Below are 22,716 nucleotides of genomic sequence, written 5' to 3' on the forward strand. Positions count from 1 at the left end.
GGACTGCTCAGCTTCTGTGTACCATTAATACACCAAATAACGTACTGAGTTGTTGTGATCCTAATTGTAAAAATCAAGACCATATAATCGCTCTTAACAGTTATTATGCTGACATTGTTCATTCATTGCGGATAGCGGCTGAGGATACTATACCAACTGTCAAATCTAAACGACATCATTGATTCCAGAATGGAATGACCAAGTTCGTGACTTTCATAACATTGCTAGGGATGCATTCATGGTATGGATAATTAATGGAAGACCTCGTACTGGACCAATATATGAATTGATGCGAAAAACGCAGGCAAAATTTAAGCTAATTATTCGAATGTGTAGACGAAACGATGAACAAGCAAGAGCTGATGCGTTAGCTTATAAGTTATCACAGGGGAAATTCAAGACTTTTGGAATTCAGTTAATAATATGACTAACAATGTTGGACCTCTACCATCTACTATAGAGGGTTGTGATGGGCAAACAAGCATTTGCAATATGTGAAAAAAAAACATTATGAATCGCTTTTCAGTCTGTAACAAATTGTCAAAACAAAAATCATGTGATATCTGCTGTGAATGTCGTGAATTACCACGAAGATATGATGGTCACCTGTAATGAAATCAAAGTAGCCATTAATAAATTGGAAAAGGGAAAATGTATTGGAAAAGACTAGTGATTTTCAGTTTGGGTTTAAACGCAAGCATTCAACAGAAATGTGCATCTTCGTAGTGAAGGAAATTGTTGACTTCTGTAAAAGTCACAACTCGCCCGTTTTTGCTTGTTTCATGGACGCAACAAAAGCGTTTGACAGGGTAAACCATTGGAAATTATTCAAAAAATTACTTGATAGGGAAATGCCTGTATTCATTGTGCGAGGTCAAACTTTTTGTATCCTATGGGCTTCAGAAATATCTGCGTCCTTTAGAGTGACCAATGGAGTTCGACAAGGAAGCATTCTTTCGCCGACGTTAATTTCAATTTATATTGATGATCCAACAAGCGGGTGTTGGATGTCATTTAGCTGGTAAAATAATGAATCATCTTTTTTATGCTGATGATATTTTGTTAGTTTCACCTTCTGTCAAATCATTGAAAAAGCTCGTTGAGATCTGCGAGTGTTATGGTGAGGAGTTTGACATTCTTTTCCACACTACTAAGACAGAATGCATGTCATTTTTTCCAAAAACGTGGGGACAGACAAGTGTCCCAAGCGTGTACTTGTATGGTAAACCTCTGGTTTTCGTCTCAGTGGAAACTTGCCTGGGCTATATGGTGTCATCAGATGGCAAGGATGAAGCTGATATGAAGCGACAATTGCGGTGTATTTATGCTAGGGCAAATTTTATTTTACGAACATTTGTGTTTGTTATTTAGAACGTATTTATACAGTATATATTGTTTGAATGTTTGGTGTGATTATCGTACACAAATTGTGAATACTGTGCGAGTGGCTTATAATAACGCTATAAGATTGGTCTTTAGCCTTAAACGGGCTAGCAGCGCCATAGCTGTGGAATCATAGCCTTATGTTGCCGACCGCATTATTTACGTGACTGACTCTGGTCGGCCCATAGGGCTATGGGACCTTGTGCGACTGAATACCGGTTAAAATCCACATGCCAAATTTGGTCGTCGCGAAAATCACATTTTAAGACCTTCGAAAGTACTCACTATGTTTATTTACTTCCAAACAATGACCAGAACCTATTTGCGCTGTGAAATGATGACGGTGGTCATAAAAAAATGACTTTATTTACCGTACACCGAGTCGCAGAAAAATAACAAGACGAAAGACGCCATTTTGTATTCCAGAGTTTATAGCAAATTACGCGAGACCTATCATTTTGTACCACGTGATCGAAATCAGTAGATAAATTGCGTTTATGCAACTAGTTTCTATTATTAAACAAAAATCATACAATTATAAATACTGTATGTGATTGCTTTCTTGGAACAATTAGAATAACGGGAAGAGTGAGTTTTATTCTTCCACCACTGCATCACATGACCGCCAAACGAGATTACATTTATTCTGCGCTAGGGAGTGTGGGATGTCAATGGCTGCCGTTTTCTCGAAATTTGCTTGGTTTCCGCGGTAATTGTTTGAAAATATCACAAATTATTGCTTATTTATAAACACAAATTGCAAACAAAAGTTTGTATGTTATTCATCCAGCGATCAAATCACAATAAAGGTACGTCACACCATCGTAATCGAAAGCAAAAGCGATTTAATTTACGTTTGCCAGATTTCTGTTTTTAAACGGTGATAGATCCCGTAGCTCTATGTTCGACGTAAAACAACAAAATTAAAAAAAAGACGTCCAAATGATATTGTGAGGGCGAAATTCGATTGTAGGTCGCACCAAAGAGCTACGGAACCGCAGCTAGCAGCGCCAGTGGTAATTGCGTGAATAGAAATATTTTCAACTTTGAATCTCTTCAGCGCAAGGCCTTATATGACTTCAGTCAGCGCCTACCTACGAGCGATAATGCTTTAATTCGTACTAGTGTCAACTCTGACAGTTTTTTCTTATCCAAATTTTGGACTAATCTTAGACGTTGTATTTATTAGTGTTCGTGTTTGTTATGTATTTAATATGGGACTTTTTTGGCCTGAAATAAAGGATTAATAAAAATAAAAATAATTATTATGTAAATTGTATTCAACAAATAATGTACCACAAACGTATATAATCATCAAGGGAATAATATTAGAGAATTTAAAACACTAAAGCGCGACAAAAGTATTATTGTCGATGAATGTCACATGGAACTAAAATCACGTCACGAGAAAAAATAAGTTTTTTTTCTCTCGAAAATGTCTGCTCAAAAACTAATGACAAAGAATCTCTCAGTTGTTATGCAGTCTACAGACGCGTGGATAGCCGATAAAGAACATATTTAAAGGTCTATTTGATATAAAACTCTGAACTTACCGTATAATACAAAACGAGGAAAAATTGTGTACGCAAAGGTTTCTGGGAAATGTATAGCATCGTCTGGATTCAACGTTGATGGCGCATTTTTATGAAAAGAACAGAGGTATTATACTAATTAAATTTGGGTCAAAAATTTTCCACATTTGCAGAATTTGTTACTTTGTGCTTATTAAGAATTGTAAAATAAAAAAAAAATAAAAAAAAAAAAAAACATTGTCCATAGGAATCCACTCCAAATAATTTTCAACACTACAAATGCTTGTTTTATAACTTATTTTTTTTAATAACTCAATTTTAAGATACAAGACATTTTCCTCATTTAATTCACTGGTGAATGATTCAGCATGTGCATTTTCTGAACAACATAAAATAAATAAAGGAATTCTGGTGATCTGGTGATAATTGATGTACCTATATGTATAATATCAAAGCAATTGGACTTGCGGTTTTCAAGAAGAAGTCGAAAAAGCACTTTTTACCAAAAATGACAAAAATATTCACCAAAATTAGAGAATTGAAGATATCACCATGAAATGAACAAATCTGAGAGATGTTCACCGGAGATACCTATATGTATAATATCAAAGCAATTGGACTCGTGGTTTTCAACAAGAAGTCGAAAATATCACTTTTTACCAAAAATTACAATCACTCATATGATAAGCTCCACTCGACAAAGTCAACAGCGGAGCTAAAAATAAGTACATGTTTAGAAGCTTTTTTGAAAATCTGTACTTCAGCATGGGTACCAGGTCTGACTTGCAGTAAACCCCCTACCCCGGATGTGATGACGCTATATTCATGATCTAAGTGATTCAGACTCCAATATTGACTTACTTATTTACTTGTCAGTATCTGACTGTTATATACAACTCAGAACAAGTCAGAATAGTAAAAAATAGAAGCTAAATGTCAGTTACCCGTGCCAGGAGAGCCGTGGAACTATCACAGGGGGAAATTCTTCTCCATGGGGTTCTCCACACTTGACAGGGGGAATCTCGTCTCGTCTCTCTATCGCGTCCCCTTGAGGTACGGGTTCGGGAAAGTCACTTCAGCTTTACAGTAAAATAAGACACACACAACGAAATACGTTTCAACTCTCGTCTTAGTCGATCAGTCGAATACTCTACAAGACACAGTCCCCAAGACTATCACAAGGCTGACCCAAGACTCTTTTAGACTGCGTCAAGGCTCGCCCCAAGTCTCTCCAGGACTGGACTCTCGACTTTCCAGGACAGGACTCTCGACTCTCCAGGACTGGACTCTCAACTGCGTCTATCGTAGAGTACTTGCCAAGACCAACTCAAAACTCTCTTTATTCATTTTCAAAACTCTAACCAATTACAAAACAGTAAAAAGACTCTAGGGCGTTACCTTCAATCATAAAGCCAATCACACTAAGTACTGAATACGTCATATCTTTTGATTAATCGTTCACTACATTAATAACTACGAATACCAACTGTCAGAATGAATAGTCAGAATAGCGACGGTTATCTCGTAATTAGTTCAAAATCACTGAGCCAAGTTCCGTCCAAAACTTCAAATAGGCCTAAACGATGACAGACATAACACAGCAATTCAGCTAATAATCAACTAATTAAGTCGGTTAACAGATACGCAAAAACAAATCCATGACAGAACCAATACAATCTTTCAGCCGTCAACATCCACGGCAGCGATATGATTTTACATTGCCTAGAAATGAACACTAAATGCAGCTATCCCGGCCAGCAATCGAATCATCAATCTTCATGATTTATGTAACTGGTATTTCCATCTATTTACTTAATGGTCTGAAAGTGAATGTTGTCAATTTCGAGAGTGTGTTTTTACGTACAGTGTCTTGAAAATTCACCAACGCGCTGAACAGGAAGTCCATCTTGGAGAGAGTATAGGAGATTTTTCTGTAACTTAAGAATTGTTATGCATATCAAAGTCCTTTATTGGAACAGAACATGTACAGTTATATATTCATCAAAAAACAACGTTGCCATATATGTAGGCATTCAGCAAATTTGAAACAAAAGATATCGTTCGATCATTTTCGAGCGAAAAAAGATTGATGGCAAAAATAGGATAGGTTATTTTTTAGAGGCGCCCAGAGAACCAAAATTTGGGAAGTGAATCACTCCGATGACGAAAAATCAGTGATACCTGTAATAACCACAGTCCCTGTGTAATAATCAAGGGGTGAGAGACTATTTACGACCCAATCGATATTTGCAAGATTCCGGGAAACATGGTGACAAGTGAGAACCAGAACGACACAAACCGTTGAGAATTTGTATGGAGGACATGGATTCATTCCTATTACAGACTCTCGGGAACAATTTTTTATGGTGTAATTCACTCTGGCGTGGGAAAATGGTAAATTCAAGGATAATTAAAAATGGCGACAAAGGGCACAAAGGCCAAAACATTGTTATGCTAATTAGCTTTTTCCAGGACGACGGCGATAGCTACATAAATTTGAACCAAAACATTATCAGCAAGACTCAGAAGACGACAGCCACCAAAACGTAATTGAAAGGAAATAAACAGGGGAAGCAAAAAAGACCGTTTCGAGTCGTAGCACAAAATATGGGACGAAACCATTGTTGGCTTTTGAGGGGAATGGAAATCAGTAATTTTTTAGGGTGTCACAATAAGCGAGGGGGTAAATCGTTTTTATGCTATGACGCGTATCTGATAATCGACTTAATTAGTTGATTACGAGTGAATTGCTGTGTTATGTCTGTCATCGTTTAGGCAGGCGAGGTCCTGGACGGAACTCGACTCAGTGATTTGGAACTAATTACCAGATAACCGCCGCTATTCAGACAACTTATTCTGACAGTTTAGATCCGTAGTTATTAATGTAGTGAACGATTAATCAAAATATATGACGTGTTCAGTACTTAGTGTGATTAGTTGAATGTGTGAAGGCCCCGCCCTAGAGTCTTAATACTGTTTTGTAATTGGTTAAGGTTTTGGAAATGAATAAAGTTGTTTTAGTTGGTCTTGGCGAGTACACCAGAACAGACGCAGTCCAGTCCTGGAGAGTCTTGGGGCGAGTCTTGAGGCAGTCCAGTCTTGGGCGAGTCTTGCGATAGTCTTGGGGACTTTTACCCAGGGCGCTGTGTCTTATAGAGTGCTTGACTGACCGACTAAGACGAGAGTTGAAACGTATTTCGTTGTGTGTCTTATTTGACTGTAAAGTGTAAGTGACTTTCTCGATCCCGTACCTCAAGGGGACGAGATAGAGAGACGAGACGAGATTCACCCTGGCACGTGTGGAGAACCCAGAGAAGAATTATTTCCCCCTGATAATGCTATGAAAAAGTGAAGAACTTAAACATACTTTTTGTACTTTAGTACAAAGTCATTTTTGTTTGATTACCTAACGCTTTTAGGTTCATGTGATGCAAGTTACATACCTAAGCTGCCGTCCCTCTGCAAGTAACTATACGTTTTTACGTAAACTGGGAAGTTCGAATTACTAAACGAAAATTATATCTCAAAAGTGAATATTCGTTGTGTATTTTGTGTCTAACCGGACCGCAAGTGTGAATTTGTTACTCTCTGAATATTTAGTATAAGGTAGTTAATATAAGAATGGTTAACTCATGTCACAATCTGCTGGTCCATGGTCCATGGTCCAACTCTTCAAATGGCGGTGAGATCGGCAACTGGAATAGTTTCGTTTGCTGCGTCACTGTAGTCATATTCAAAATATTATATAACTGTGTGTATATAAATGATGTTAACACAATACAAGACCTACCTGCTACAGACACTGACCGGCAATTGCTGCTGATTAAGCAAACGTTTATGTAAATCTTTCGAATAGTCAGAATAGTGATTTTCATTTGACCTCGATATGGCATACGTGTCTGAATACAGCAGGGTTCATGGGCGGTATGCTGTGTTTATTTCAGTTGCACCAGCCGTTAAATAGTATACTAGTAGTTTTTTATATAAACAGTTTGATATTCAAAAATAGAGCGCTTGTGCGCCAATATCCATATTTTGAAGAACAAAAATGTATAACGGGTATGTGTTTGTGCCAGAAACGCGTTTGATTTTATTTATAATCACTCCTGTTGACATAATTCTTTATTGATAAATCCACGAGCCAAGCAATCATATAACATATATTTATGTCGGTTCTCTTATATCTAATAAGTCAAAAAGTAAAAAGAAAATCAAAACAATAATTTCATTTTCAGAATTTTGACAAAACAGCCTGAAGAAATAAATACTAGGCTGGTATACAAAATAGAGTAAAACTATTTTATGTCTCTGTTAGTTCAAGTGAACATTGTTTCCTATGGCAAGATATTTGATGGCATGATTTTCATTTGCTTGTCAAACACGGTGAGCAATTGTTAAATTTCTCAACTTGGAAACATTGTGATAGTCAAAAAACCGTATGTAACCTATGGGGATAAGATTAGAAATGTTTTTAACCCAAGAACACTGTATGCAACTATGTCAAGAAACTATAACAAGAAATATTTAAGTAACAAATACAAAATACATTTCTGTGTAAACGTGTTCTAGTTCTAGTTTATATCATGTTAGTGATGCGGAAGTACATACATTTTTATGGAAATTTCATGATGAGAATAAAGATATTACAAATATTATTACCCCAAGCTACGATTTTATTCGAGAATTTAACTTACCTCGCTTTACCGTCAATTATATATATGTTTTTTTTTCTTAGAAGGTTGAATCATTTATACCCTAATATTAAATGATTACGTCGTTCTGTTACTTAAGATACAAATTAGCTATGACCATCTTTATTCTAGTCGTTGTTTTAGATGGCAAATATTAATGAATAATAATTGGAGCCGCTATGTTTAAAACACTGCTAACAAGTAAGCCATTTGCAATTTCCTATCCACGTTTTGAATTTCTAAACCAAAATATATCATGTATTTATTTCATTTTCCTTATTACACTATAAATAAAATAAAAATAAACACGTTCCTAATATTTCAATTCCACTATTACATGCAATATTGTGATATTTCTGGCTCCTTTTAATGTCTAAAATCGAATGCAATTCTCGTGTTATATAGTTTGTCAATTTTAAATACTTTCTATATACCATGCCGTGTACCCTCATGTTTTCTTTCAAGGCCACTTTTCATTTTAGTCTTTTTCTGAACTTGTTTTATTTATAAACAAGCAGTGGTATAATAAATATACGGTGTTACTATGAAAAGTTATTTGTACAATGTGAGAATGATTCTGATGCTTGGCAGTGTTATTGAAACAACCCCTAGTCATGTTAATACACAGACCTGAATTAATAAAATAATGCTTAAATGTACATCAAGGGTCACTAAGATTTATGAATGCAGTCTTTTCAGAAACTTGTAATTACTTATGGTCTTGTTGTATTTCGAGATTCAGGAGATAGGACAATGGAAATCTTCAGTAATCAGTAAAATACTAGAATTTGGTATAATTTATGATGCGTTATAGCCACATAGACAGAGTATAGGTTTATCCATCTACTGGCAATTGCTTACAATGCACTTTGTTATGATCGTTTTAAAACGATGGGAACTGTGGCATTCATATCTTGTTATCTAGGCGGCGTACATCGCATTAATGCGATATCACTTCAATTTTGACCACCCTTATACACTTGCAATGTAACTTTCTATTGACCACACTTCCGAGTCTGGTTTTCTGTCACAGATTCAACGCTGAGGGCGGTTACAATACAGCGTTTGCTACGTTCGTTGGAACACACAGATTTTTTAACAACAATTACAGCCCTTGAATTATAAAAAAACGGCGGTGCCATCTGTGAAATTGAGATATGGGAATTTTCGGGTAGATGCAGTTTTATTAAACTCAGCGGGGGAGGGGTACAAGCAAAACTGGGGAATTGAATACAAATATTTCTTCCATACCATGGGCACCAGAAAGTGATCTTGTTACGTGCGTAGGAACACCAAATGATTTTTTGACAACTGCAATTAATTATCACGCGTCATGAGTCAAACTACGTCTCGAGTTCCTGCTTGGTACGATGCTGAATTATAATCCGTGACCTGAAAGTACCAAGACATGGGACCAAACAGCGCCTCCATCGGCGGATAATATTGAGCTAATCAGATGGAGGCTTGCAATGATTTACAGAAAGCTACAATCAATGAATATGTCACAGTATGCTCTGTGATATTTTATCGTGTGTCCCAACCGTTGTGTCCCGCATCCCTGGAGTAATTTATTTTTAACGAAAAAAAAGTAGAAAACGATGAACAAGAGTGAAATGTTTTCACTATGTACTTTGAGTCAGTATTTAACGATGACGATAACAGCCTGTATGACGTAATGTATGCCGAATTTAATCATATCAGAGACATAGGCTACAGAGGGGAAGTTGTTGTTTACTATTCAATCATTCAATCGGGGACAGACTAACAATGATATTATACAAGAACAATGAGGGCATCAATAATAATAATTTTTTCGGGTATTATTAAATGGACTTTATTAATCGCACGATTTTTTGTAGGAATCCTGAATTTTATAATAATTTCCAAAGAAGTGCAAATACATATATCAGTGAACAAAATAAAAACTAGAATTTCTAAAGCAAAGAATATTTGCCAACTTTTGTAGTTCTTATTAGTTATGTAAAATATATACAGCTATGTCAATATTTTCCTAAAATTATTATTTTTACTTGAATAATTATTGGTTTTGAGTGTATTCTACTCTACTCTGAAAAAATACTGAATTTACTCAGATACATCTCATTACAACTCTTATTTATTATAAAATATTAGATAATTGTTATTTATTAAAACAAGACATAATGTAACGTGTCGAAGAACAACATATTGAATACCCGATAGTGGCGAATTTGGAATGTCTTTGTAGAACAAACTTACTTCGTAAAACATTGTTTTTTATTTAAAAGTTTGTACTTTGAATGTGGGTTGCCATATATGTGAATTTCTTCATTTCTACCTTCTTATTGTGTCAGTATGGACAAGTGAATGGAACTTGGGCGTGAGATGGGATTGGGTGGTGAGGTTCTGATGAGTTTTGTGAGAGAGAGGGAGAAATTTGCGAGGGATGAACGTGCACAGCGTATGGAGTTGAGTAAACAAGAAAAGCATATATTAGAATTACAGTTGCAAGCGAAAAGAGAGCATGGGGAAATCGCGGTTGGTGAAAGAGACTCTGGGTATGCTAATCCACCAAAGTTACCCTTGTTCAATGAGGATAATGATGACTTGGATGCATGGATTCAAAGGTTTGAGAGGTATGCCATGGCAATTGAATGGAAGCGTAAAGACTGGGCAATAAATTTGAGTACCCTTCTTACCGGTAAAGCGCTGGACGCGTACTCCCGTTTGGCAGTACAGTCTGCAAGCGATTATGATGCACTAAAGTTGGCTTTGTTTAAGCAGTATATTTTAACCGAAGATGGTTTTCGGAAAAAATTCCGAGGTGCGAAACCTGATGAAACAGAAACGGCAACTCAGTTTGCTGCACGAATAGAAAACTATTTTGACCGATGGATACACATGTCTGAAATTGATAACTCTTTTGAGGATTTAAAAAATCTGAATCTGTTGGTCGCAGTTTATCGATAATTGTGGCCCAAGCTTAGCTACCTTTTTAAAAGAACGCCCTTCCAAATTGATTGCTGATATGGCCAAACTAGCTGAACAGTTTGTAGAGGCCCGTGGTACAAAGTTTGGGCAGGTAAATAGACGAGTTAATTGTAATGAAAAGAAACCCTCTCAAGGCAAAGCTGTTAACCCCAGCTCTCTCACTCGCCATCAAAAAGCCAGTCAAAGCGATGGTTGTTTTGTTTGTGGTAGGTCTAAACAAGCAGCAGTGTCTAGCAACATATCTGAGAATGATATTGTGACCTGCCGGGTTCCAGAAAGCTTGAATGAAATGAATGGATGTTGTCTGCAACAGGATCATGCGACATTGCATTGTGGCCATCAACTACCTGTTATGAGTTCAGCGTGCCGGGGACAGATGCCATCGAAATGCCGGTAGCAGTAGGTTGTGTTGGTGTGTTGAAGTTTCAGTTCTAAGAGATAGTGGATGTAGTGGTATAGAGGTAAGGCGAGCTCTTGTTTCTGATGACCAGCTAAATGGATAGTCTAGAGTCTGTGTTCTTGTAGATGGTACAGCAAGGAAGATTCCAGTTGCTCGGATAGATGTGGATACTTCGTATCTCATAGGTATGGTAGACGCCCTTTGTATGAAGAGTCCCGTATATGATCTTATCCTTGGAAATGTCCCAGGAGTTCGTGACCCATATGACCCTGACTTAAATTGGAATGGTGGTTCGCATTTAGATGTGCAGTCTGGAGACTGCAGTGATCCAGTACAATAGATTACATTGGGGGTACAAACGAGAGCCTAAAAGATGTTGGAGCGTAAACCCACACAAGGCTTAAAGGTACCGAATAGTCCCATAGAGATGGTAACAGTAGCCGAATTACAGAAAGAGCAGAAAACTGATGTAACATTGAAGCGCTGTTGGGAAATGCTGAATGAAGGTAGTAAAATGCTTGCAAGGATGGAATCAGAGTTCAACAAAAGGGAATTCTGTACCGTAATTTCAAGTCTCCACACAACAAAAATGATGATGGTTTCCACCAGGTGGTCATGCCATTGACATTGCAGCACCAAGTAATGAAGCTAGCACACGAGTCAATACTCGGGGGATACCAAGGGACCCAGAAGACGGTGGACAAAATTATTACACATTTCTACTGGCCAGGTATTAAATCAGACATTCGGAGATTTGTCCGATCCTGTGATGCCAATCTGATTCAAGTTAAAATCTGATGTAGTGTACGGGCTTTAATTATTTTGGCTATAAATTTATTTTAATTTTATTTTTTTATTACTTTTGTTATTAATGCCTTTTTATTTCATTATTTTACTTTGATTTTGTGATTTTGTTTTAATTCCGCCCTATATACATCTGATTCGACGCCTACGTAAGTCCCATTCAAATCTCGCGTAAGTAACAGCCAATCACAGACCCCATTTTATACAGGCTGTCGGTTGCTTACTTTTCAGAGTAGCGATACTCTACGGGCAATCTTTCTGTACATTATATTTTGCCCACTTGAATAAACCATTATTAGAAAATTGCTAGTATATTTTTATTTACAAAAGAAGTTCCACAGCATTTTACAATTTTTGTCATTACATTGAATATTGTTTTCACTTCCAACAAATGTGTACACTTCCTGATACATCTTCCCCAGCCAAGGTTCGTTTATTTAGTCATCGCTTCAATTTTACATCAAACATTGAGCATAATTATCTAGAATGGAAGCAAAAAAATGATTTTTGGTCAACCAGGATTCAATGTTATTTTCTTACGTGTCACGCTCACAAGGTTGTAATGAATATATACACACCTCATACGCAAAATAATAGACCGAGTTTTTTTTGAATAACAACTTTATTTGATATTTGAAGGGAATGGGCGATATTATAGACCTGTCATACTCTCGGCATGATATCGGAAATAACACTCGACTTCGTCTCGTGTCATTTCCGATATCATGCTTCGAAATGACACTCCGTTGGTACGGCGAAGCCGATGGATGATATCACGACCTACCTCCGAATAAATTACACAAACAGGTTAAACGTTTGTTGCACATTTATTGTTTTCAATCAAATATTATGTTGACACATTATACTGCTATAATTGATCATATATTTCCGGTAATAGTAAACACGCAATTGTTGTAAACAATTCCAGCTCCAGCGTCTTGGGTGTTTAGTTTATGGATTCCAACATCTGCGGGAGATGACGTGTCAGAAAATTCATCAAGGTCGACGTTTACTTGCTTGGAGGTTGTAGCAGCTGCGGGTACCATTACTTTCTTCTGGTTCTGTGTTGTGCGTTTATTACTGCGAACACATGTCCTGTTCGTTCCAATATGAGTTGCTCATCAACACCATGCTCATAAAGACTGGTCACAGCTGTAACACGTAAACTATGGTTTGTAAAGTTTCCAACGATTCCAGCAGATCGGAATAAATTTGGCACCACGAGTTGAATAGAATTGTGCCCCATCGGCTGCTTAGTAAACCATATCTTGTCGGATTCTTCATATTTACGCCGGGGTTGCAGGTAGAATGCTTTTTGTTTTTCCTCGGGTGGGCAGAGTGATGTGTACTGCTTGAAAATTCGAATATGGCATTGTTGGGGTTTTTCAGAATTTGCATAATGCATTAGCTCTATTTGTCTTACTCTGATGCTTTAGACCACCTTAGTTGCTTTTTTGACACGTCTTGCACATACTTCAAATAAGGCGTTTCATTTGTTAACTCGTGTAAAGTGATTCGGGGGGCGGTTAAAACGTAGAACTCTATGTTCCATTCCGCTTCTGCGGGCAAAGTGTTTGCCATTTAAAAATACCATAGTGCGAACAAGAACCCGGGGAGAATATTCTCCTAGCAGCTTCATTTTTCAAAGTAAGGCGGTTTGGTCTTTGGTAATTAACTCAGCTTGTTTTGTTTTTGATCCCAACCCAAAACTGGAAATCTTTTTATTTCTGAATCGGGCACTTGACGACAACCCTGGAATTCTTTATCACTTAGAACATTTAGAGGCGTTTTACAGCTCAGAACAACCTTTGCTTTGCTAACCCATGATCAAAGATAACAATGTTTTTGGAGGATTACAATTTCCATCCACTTTGCGCACCTCTAGAACGAATTTACTTAACCAATAAGCCAAGTCCACGATGGGCATTACTTCGATACAGTCATAAATTTTCACCTTTTCATCAGTCCTTAACTCCAGTTGGGTGTTATTTCGTACTATCGTCCATTCAGAGTCCACATGTTACGTCGCCTTGTGTTTTTTGGTATTGATTCCTTAGCGACGGCCTGTACAGCAGAATCGCAAAACCGTCCACTCTGGATTTCCTGCAATATAATAAAACAAGTTGCATGTAAAGTCGAGTTTGCTTTTTATAATACAGGATATGATAAACCAGTAAATTGTTGTAACTGAAGTGAGAAAATACTTACTTGTGGAACTTCAAGTACCCGGTTCAATATCGACATTATCAAACCCGAGGTGATTCACATATTCAGCTGCCTGCGTTGCTTCTATAAGGTTTTTGGCGTCGGTCGATATTATGGATATCTCACACATATAATCTGATTATATAGTATAATTCATCCACCTGCATTAACTTAACATGTAGATATTGTGAACAACTGAAACAAAGCTCGGAACTGATTGATACAGACACAAATATTCGAACGTGATTGGTCAGTAACAAACCCCTTGTGCGATTGACAAAGGCGGGAATGTTATTTTCCCGTGTTGTTTCCAAGTAAAAAGTAAAATAAACGAGAAAAAAGAAACAAAATGAATCAAATCCTCAGATTTTAGGAGGTTCGTCCGAACCCAATGTACATGTTTCTAGTTGACGTTTTGTAAGCCGGATGATGTACGTGTGACCTGCATTTCCACTGTGCTAATGCACATGGAGGTAAAAAAACGTCCGTGATAAAACCTTATAAAAGTTTGTTATCGTCACAATCTCTTCCAACTTACAGATTTGTGCAATGCAATGACAATTCGACGAGGGCGCCATTGTCATGCAAGATTAAGCGCTACAATTTCACCCAAATCGTTCACATTTATTATTAGCACCACCATGTGTTCAAATATTTCATGAGCTTACAACCCCAACCACATATATGAATAATTCGTTCTTATAAAAATCAAATCAATCAAGCGGTTATTTATTTTTATATAGATTGTATACTATATAAGTTTTAAAATACGAGTTTGATATTGCTTAAAATAACAAATTACATAATTTTTTTCTCAGATATTAACAACACATTATGGTTATTATTATTACATTTATAGTTTATTGTTTTGTTACAAGGTTTACATGTACATCTTCTGGTAACAGGGCTACACGTGGTACCAATCAACCAATAACAATGTGGCCTTTCAATAACGGACAGAGTTCATAATTAGTATAAAAACAAGGTGTGACATGAACTCAAATTTAGTTATCAGGCTTTGGTGATGATAATTTCAACTTTACTATTTGTTACTGTTTCTTTACCATCCGACTGATATTCAGCATTTTTTGTCAGATAAGCCAGTGTGTCACCCACTAAGGATTTGGGAGCTGAATTACGGTAATCAATGACATGTGTTATGAAATCAAGGAGCATATTGGCTTCTTCTGACATTGGATTATGAATAACAGATGTCATATCAACACACACTGGTGTATACTTTAATTCTGTCAACCACCCAGAAGTTGTAACCACTTTCATAATATCCTCATCTGAATTCAAGCACACAGGATAATCTTTGTCTTTGTAGTAGTTCAAGTAAAAGTTGCCAAGTACACCTGTAAAACATCAAATATAAAATTCTAGACAAAAGTGTTTTATTTGTCCATAATAAATGAGCTACCAGTATGTTAAAATTTTAAATCAAATGTATTTTTGATTCACTTTTTAAAAATACATTTAAAAAACTCGGGAATGTTGGCATAGGTGCTAAACTATGGCATTGGTCGTCATAGTGGCTTAATATTGTGATTTCTAATAATCGTGTCTTTACAATTCTGAACAATACTCACTTTTTGTGCAAATCGTTGTTATTCCAAGAACAGCTTTTGGTTTCAATAATCGATACAAATGTCGTAATGTATCAGATAAGTCATTCAAATAGTACAACACATCCATACATAAAATTAAGTGATATTTATCTATTTCTGCCTCGGTGTCGATTTCCCTCCTGTATTGTTCAAACGTGGTGATATACCATTCAAAGCGAATTGAGGGGTACTTCTTTTTCAAAGCCATAAAATTCTCTTTGCATATATCTGCAGCGTTTTGTTCTGGTTCCAACACTCGTACATAGACCCGTGGATGACGTTCTAGTACATACTCTAGAACAGTGCTTTCCCGAGATCCTTTATTGGAACAAAAACATGGTATTTCATGTAATGGACATTTACAATACTTGAGTAATAGATACAATATCATTGTTTTATGTGAACTTATACTATTTGAATTATTGCCTTGTGCAATATGAATACTAATTATAATACACTTCCTGCTTCTCAGACAATTAACAGTTACACATCATCATCATCTTCACCATCATCAAACATAAACTGAAACCCACCTTCTCCCTTTACAACAATCAACAGATATACATCATCATCAGCACGACCATCAAACACAAACTACAAATGTGAAACTCACCTTCTCCCATTCCGACAATCAACAGATACACTTCAGCATCGGCACGCCCATCAAACACAAACTACAAGTGTGAAACCCACCTTCTCCCATTCCGACAATCAACAGAAGCACTTCATCATCAGCACGACCAAATACAAATTACATATATAAAAGCCCACCTTCTCCTGCTCCAACAATCAACAGATATACATCATCTTCAGAACAACCATCAAATACAAACTACAAGTATAAAACCCACCTTCTCCCATTCCGACAATCAACAGATACACTTCATCATCAGCACCACCATCAAACACAAACTACAAGTGTGAAACCCACCTTCTCCCATTCAGACAATCAACAGATACACTTCATCATCAGCACCACCATCAAACACAAACTACAAGTGTGAAACCGACCTTCTCCCATTCCGACAATCAACAGATACACATCATCATCAGCATGACCATCAAACACAAACTACAAGTGTGAAACCCACCTTCTCCCATTCCGACAATCAACAGATACACATCATCATCAGCACCACCATCAAACACAAACTACAAGTGTGAAACCCACCTTCTCCCATTCCGACAATCAACAGATACACACCATCATCAGCATGACCATCAAACACAAACTACAAGTGTGAAACCCACCTTCTCCCATTCCGACAATCAACAGATACATTCATCATCAGCATGACCATCAAACACAAACTACAAGTGTGAAACCCACCTTCTCCCATTCCGACAATCAACAGATACACATCATCATCAGCACGACCATCAAACACAAACTACAAGTGTGAAACCCACCTTCTCCCATTCCGACAATCAACAGATACATTCATCATCAGCATGACCATCAAACACAAACTACAAGTGTGAAACCCACCTTCTCCCATTCCGACAATCAACAGATACACATCATCATCAGCACGACCATCAAACACAAACTACAAATGTGAAACTCACCTTCTCCCATTCCGACAATCAACAGATACATTCATCATCAGCACCACCATCAAACACAAACTACAAGTGTGAAACCCACCTTCTCCCATTCAGACAATCAACAGATACACTTCATCATCGGCACGACCATCAACACAAACTACAAGTGTGAAACCCACCTTCTCCCATTCCGACAATCAACAGATACACATCATCATCAGCACGACCATCAAACACAAACTACAAGTGTGAAACTCACCTTCTCCCATTCCGACAATCAATAGATACACTTCATCATCAGCACCACCAAATACAAATTACATATATAAAAGCCCACCTTCTCCTGCTCCAACATTCAACAGGTACACATCATCTTCAGAACAACCATCAAATAAAAACTACAAGTGTGAAACCCACCTTCTTCCATTCCCACAATCAACAGATACACATCATCATCAGGATGACCAACAAACACAAACTACAAATGTGAAACTCACCTTCTCCCATTCCGACAATCAACAGATACACTTCATCATCGGCACGACCATCAAACACAAACTACAAGTGTGAAACCCACCTTCTCCCATTCCGACAATCAACAGATACACATCATCATCAGCACGACCATCAAACACAAACTACAAATGTGAAACTCACCTTCTCCCATTCCGACAATCAACAGATACACTTCATCATCGGCACGACCATCAAACACAAACTACAAGTGTGAAACCCACCTTCTCCAATTCCGACAATCAACAGATACACATCATCATCAGCACGACCATCAAACACAAACTACAAATGTGAATCTCACCTTCTCCCATTCCGACAATCAACAGATACACTTCATCATCGGCACGACCATCAAACACAAACTACAAGTGTGAAACCCACCTTCTCCCATTCCGACAATCAACAGATACACATCATCATCAGCACGACCATGAAACACATACTACAAGTGTAAAACCCAACTTCCCCCATTCCGACAATCACCAGATACACTTCATCATCAGTACCACAATCAAACACAAACTACAAGTGTAAAACCCACCTCCTCCCATTCAGACAATCAACAGATATACATCATCATCAGCACGACCATGAAACACATACTACAAGTGTAAAACCCACCTTCCCCCATTCAGACAATCAACAGATATACTTCATCATCAGCACGACCATCAAACACAAACTACAAGTGTGAAACCCACCTTCTCCCATTCCGACAATCAACAGATACACTTCATCATCAGCACGACCATCAAACACAAACTACAAGTGTGAAACCCACCTTCTCCCATTCCGACAATCAACAGATACACATCATCTTCAGAACCACCACCAATTACAAACTACAAGTGTGAAACCCACCTTCTCCCATTCAGACAATCAACAGATACACTTCATCATCAGCACGACCATCAAACACAAACTACAAGTGTGAAACCCACCTTCTCCCATTCCGACAATCAACAGATACACATCATCTTCAGAACCACCACCAATTACAAACTACAAGTGTGAAACCCACCTTCTCCCATTCAGACAATCAACAGATACACTTCATCATCAGCACCACCAAATACAAACTACAAGTATAAAAGCCCACCTTCTCCTGCTCCAACAATCAACTGATACACATCATCTTCAGTACCACCATCAAACACAAACTACAAGTGTAAAGCCCACCTTCTCCCATTCAGACAATCAACAGATACACATCATCATCAGCACCACCATCAAACACAAAATACAAGTGTGAAACCCACCTTCTCCCATTCCGACAATCAACAGATACACTTCATCATCAGCACGACCATCAAACACAAACTACAAGTGTGAAACCCACCTTCTCCCATTCCGACAATCAACAGATACACTTCATCATCAGCATGACCATCAAACACAAACTACAAGTGTGAAACCCACCTTCTCCCATTCCGACAATCAATAGATATACTTCATCATCAGCACCACCTAATACAAATTACATATATAAAAGCCCACCTTCTCCTGCTCCAACATTCAACAGGTACACATCATCTTCAGAACAACCATCAAATAAAAACTACAAGTGTGAAACCCACCTTCTTCCATTCCCACAATCAACAGATACACATCATCATCAGGATGACCATCAAACACAAACTACAAGTGTGAAACCCACCTTCTCCCATTCCGACAATCAACAGAAGCACTTCATCATCAGCACGACCAAATACAAATTACATATATAAAAGCCCACCTTCTCCTGCTCCAACAATCAACAGATATACATCATCTTCAGAACAACCATCAAATACAAACTACAAGTATAAAACCCACCTTCTCCCATTCCGACAATCAACAGATACACTTCATCATCAGCACCACCATCAAACACAAACTACAAGTGTGAAACCCACCTTCTCCCATTCAGACAATCAACAGATACACTTCATCATCAGCACCACCATCAAACACAAACTACAAGTGTGAAACCGACCTTCTCCCATTCCGACAATCAACAGATACACATCATCATCAGCATGACCATCAAACACAAACTACAAGTGTGAAACCCACCTTCTCCCATTCCGACAATCAACAGATACACATCATCATCAGCACCACCATCAAACACAAACTACAAGTGTGAAACCCACCTTCTCCCATTCCGACAATCAACAGATACACACCATCATCAGCATGACCATCAAACACAAACTACAAGTGTGAAACCCACCTTCTCCCATTCCGACAATCAACAGATACATTCATCATCAGCATGACCATCAAACACAAACTACAAGTGTGAAACCCACCTTCTCCCATTCCGACAATCAACAGATACACATCATCATCAGCACGACCATCAAACACAAACTACAAATGTGAAACTCACCTTCTCCCATTCCGACAATCAACAGATACATTCATCATCAGCACCACCATCAAACACAAACTACAAGTGTGAAACCCACCTTCTCCCATTCAGACAATCAACAGATACACTTCATCATCAGCACCACCATCAAACACAAACTACAAGTATAAAAGCCCACCTTCTCCCATTCTGACAATCAACAGATACACATCATCATCAGCACGACCATCAAACACAAACTACAAATGTGAAACTCACCTTCTCCCATTCCGACAATCAACAGATACACTTCATCATCGGCACGACCATCAACACAAACTACAAGTGTGAAACCCACCTTCTCCCATTCCGACAATCAACAGATACACATCATCATCAGCACGACCATCAAACACAAACTACAAGTGTGAAACTCACCTTCTCCCATTCCGACAATCAATAGATACACTTCATCATCAGCACCACCAAATACAAATCACATATATAAAAGCCCACCTTCTCCTGCTCCAACATTCAACAGGTACACATCATCTTCAGAACAACCATCAAATAAAAACTACAAGTGTGAAACCCACCTTCTTCCATTCCCGCAATCAACAGATACACTTCATCATCGGCACGACCATCAAACACAAACTACAAGTGTGAAACCCACCTTCTCCCATTCCGACAATCAACAGATACACATCATCATCAGCACGACCATCAAACACAAACTACAAATGTGAATCTCACCTTCTCCCATTCCGACAATCAACAGATACACTTCATCATCGGCACGACCATCAAACACAAACTACAAGTGTGAAACCCACCTTCTCCCATTCCGACAATCAACAGATACACATCATCATCAGCACGACCATGAAACACATACTACAAGTGTAAAACCCAACTTCCCCCATTCCGACAATCACCAGATACACTTCATCATCAGTACCACAATCAAACACAAACTACAAGTGTAAAACCCACCTCCTCCCATTCAGACAATCAACAGATATACATCATCATCAGCACGACCATGAAACACATACTACAAGTGTAAAACCCACCTTCCCCCATTCAGACAATCAACAGATACACTTCATCATCAGCACGACCATCAAACACAAACTACAAGTGTGAAATCCACCTTCTCCCATTCCGACAATCAACAGATACACTTCATCATCAGCACGACCATCAAACACAAACTACAAGTGTGAAACCCACCTTCTCCCATTCCGACAATCAACAGATACACATCATCTTCAGAACCACCACCAATTACAAACTACAAGTGTGAAACCCACCTTCTCCCATTCAGACAATCAACAGATACACTTCATCATCAGCACGACCATCAAACACAAACTACAAGTGTGAAACCCACCTTCTCCCATTCCGACAATCAACAGATACACATCATCTTCAGAACCACCACCAATTACAAACTACAAGTGTGAAACCCACCTTCTCCCATTCAGACAATCAACAGATACACTTCATCATCAGCACCACCAAATACAAACTACAAGTATAAAAGCCCACCTTCTCCTGCTCCAACAATCAACTGATACACATCATCTTCAGTACCACCATCAAACACAAACTACAAGTGTAAAGCCCACCTTCTCCCATTCAGACAATCAACAGATACACATCATCATCAGCACCACCATCAAACACAAAATACAAGTGTGAAACCCACCTTCTCCCATTCCGACAATCAACAGATACACTTCATCATCAGCACGACCATCAAACACAAACTACAAGTGTGAAACCCACCTTCTCCCATTCCGACAATCAACAGATACACATCATCTTCAGAACCACCACCAATTACAAACTACAAGTGTGAAACCCACCTTCTCCCATTCAGACAATCAACAGATACACTTCATCATCAGCACCACCAAATACAAACTACAAGTATAAAAGCCCACCTTCTCCTGCTCCAACAATCAACTGATACACATCATCTTCAGTACCACCATCAAACACAAACTACAAGTGTAAAGCCCACCTTCTCCCATTCAGACAATCAACAGATACACATCATCATCAGCACCACCATCAAACACAAAATACAAGTGTGAAACCCACCTTCTCCCATTCCGACAATCAACAGATACACTTCATCATCAGCACGACCATCAAACACAAACTACAAGTGTGAAACCCACCTTCTCCCATTCTGACAATCAACAGATACACTTCATCATCAGCATGACCATCAAACACAAACTACAAGTGTGAAACCCACCTTCTCCCATTCCGACAATCAATAGATATACTTCATCATCATCAGCACCACCTAATACAAATTACATATATAAAAGCCCACCTTCTCCTGCTCCAACATTCAACAGGTACACATCATCTTCAGAACAACCATCAAATAAAAACTACAAGTGTGAAACCCACCTTCTTCCATTCCCACAATCAACAGATACACATCATCATCAGGATGACCAACAAACACAAACTACAAATGTGAAACTCACCTTCTCCCATTCCGACAATCAACAGATACACTTCATCATCGGCACGACCATCAAACACAAACTACAAGTATGAAAGCCGACCTTCTCCCATTCTGACAATCAACAGATACACATCATCATCAGCACGACCATGAAACACATACTACAAGTGTAAAACCCACCTTCCCCCATTCAGACAATCAACAGATACACTTCATCATCAGCACGAC

At 38.1% G+C, this 22,716-nt stretch overlaps 1 protein-coding gene across 1 annotated transcript in view; it reads right to left on the minus strand.

The window, feature by feature from the left end:
* Positions 1 to 14,823: 14,823 nt before the first annotated feature.
* The window catches only part of LOC102804164 (histamine N-methyltransferase-like), a 44,849-nt gene continuing 36,956 nt past the window's right edge, over positions 14,824 to 22,716 (minus strand). The window contains exons 3-4 of the mRNA XM_085498100.1: positions 15,578 to 15,913; positions 14,824 to 15,343 (exon numbers count right to left, since the gene is read on the minus strand). Coding sequence (XP_085354226.1) covers positions 14,997 to 15,343; positions 15,578 to 15,913 — 683 coding nt within the window. The 3' untranslated portion in view covers positions 14,824 to 14,996. The remainder of the gene's footprint in view (positions 15,344 to 15,577; positions 15,914 to 22,716) is intronic.

This window comes from Saccoglossus kowalevskii, chromosome 4, assembly GCF_978046115.1.
Source record: "Saccoglossus kowalevskii chromosome 4, keSacKowa6.1, whole genome shotgun sequence".
Lineage (NCBI taxonomy): Eukaryota > Metazoa > Hemichordata > Enteropneusta > Harrimaniidae > Saccoglossus > Saccoglossus kowalevskii.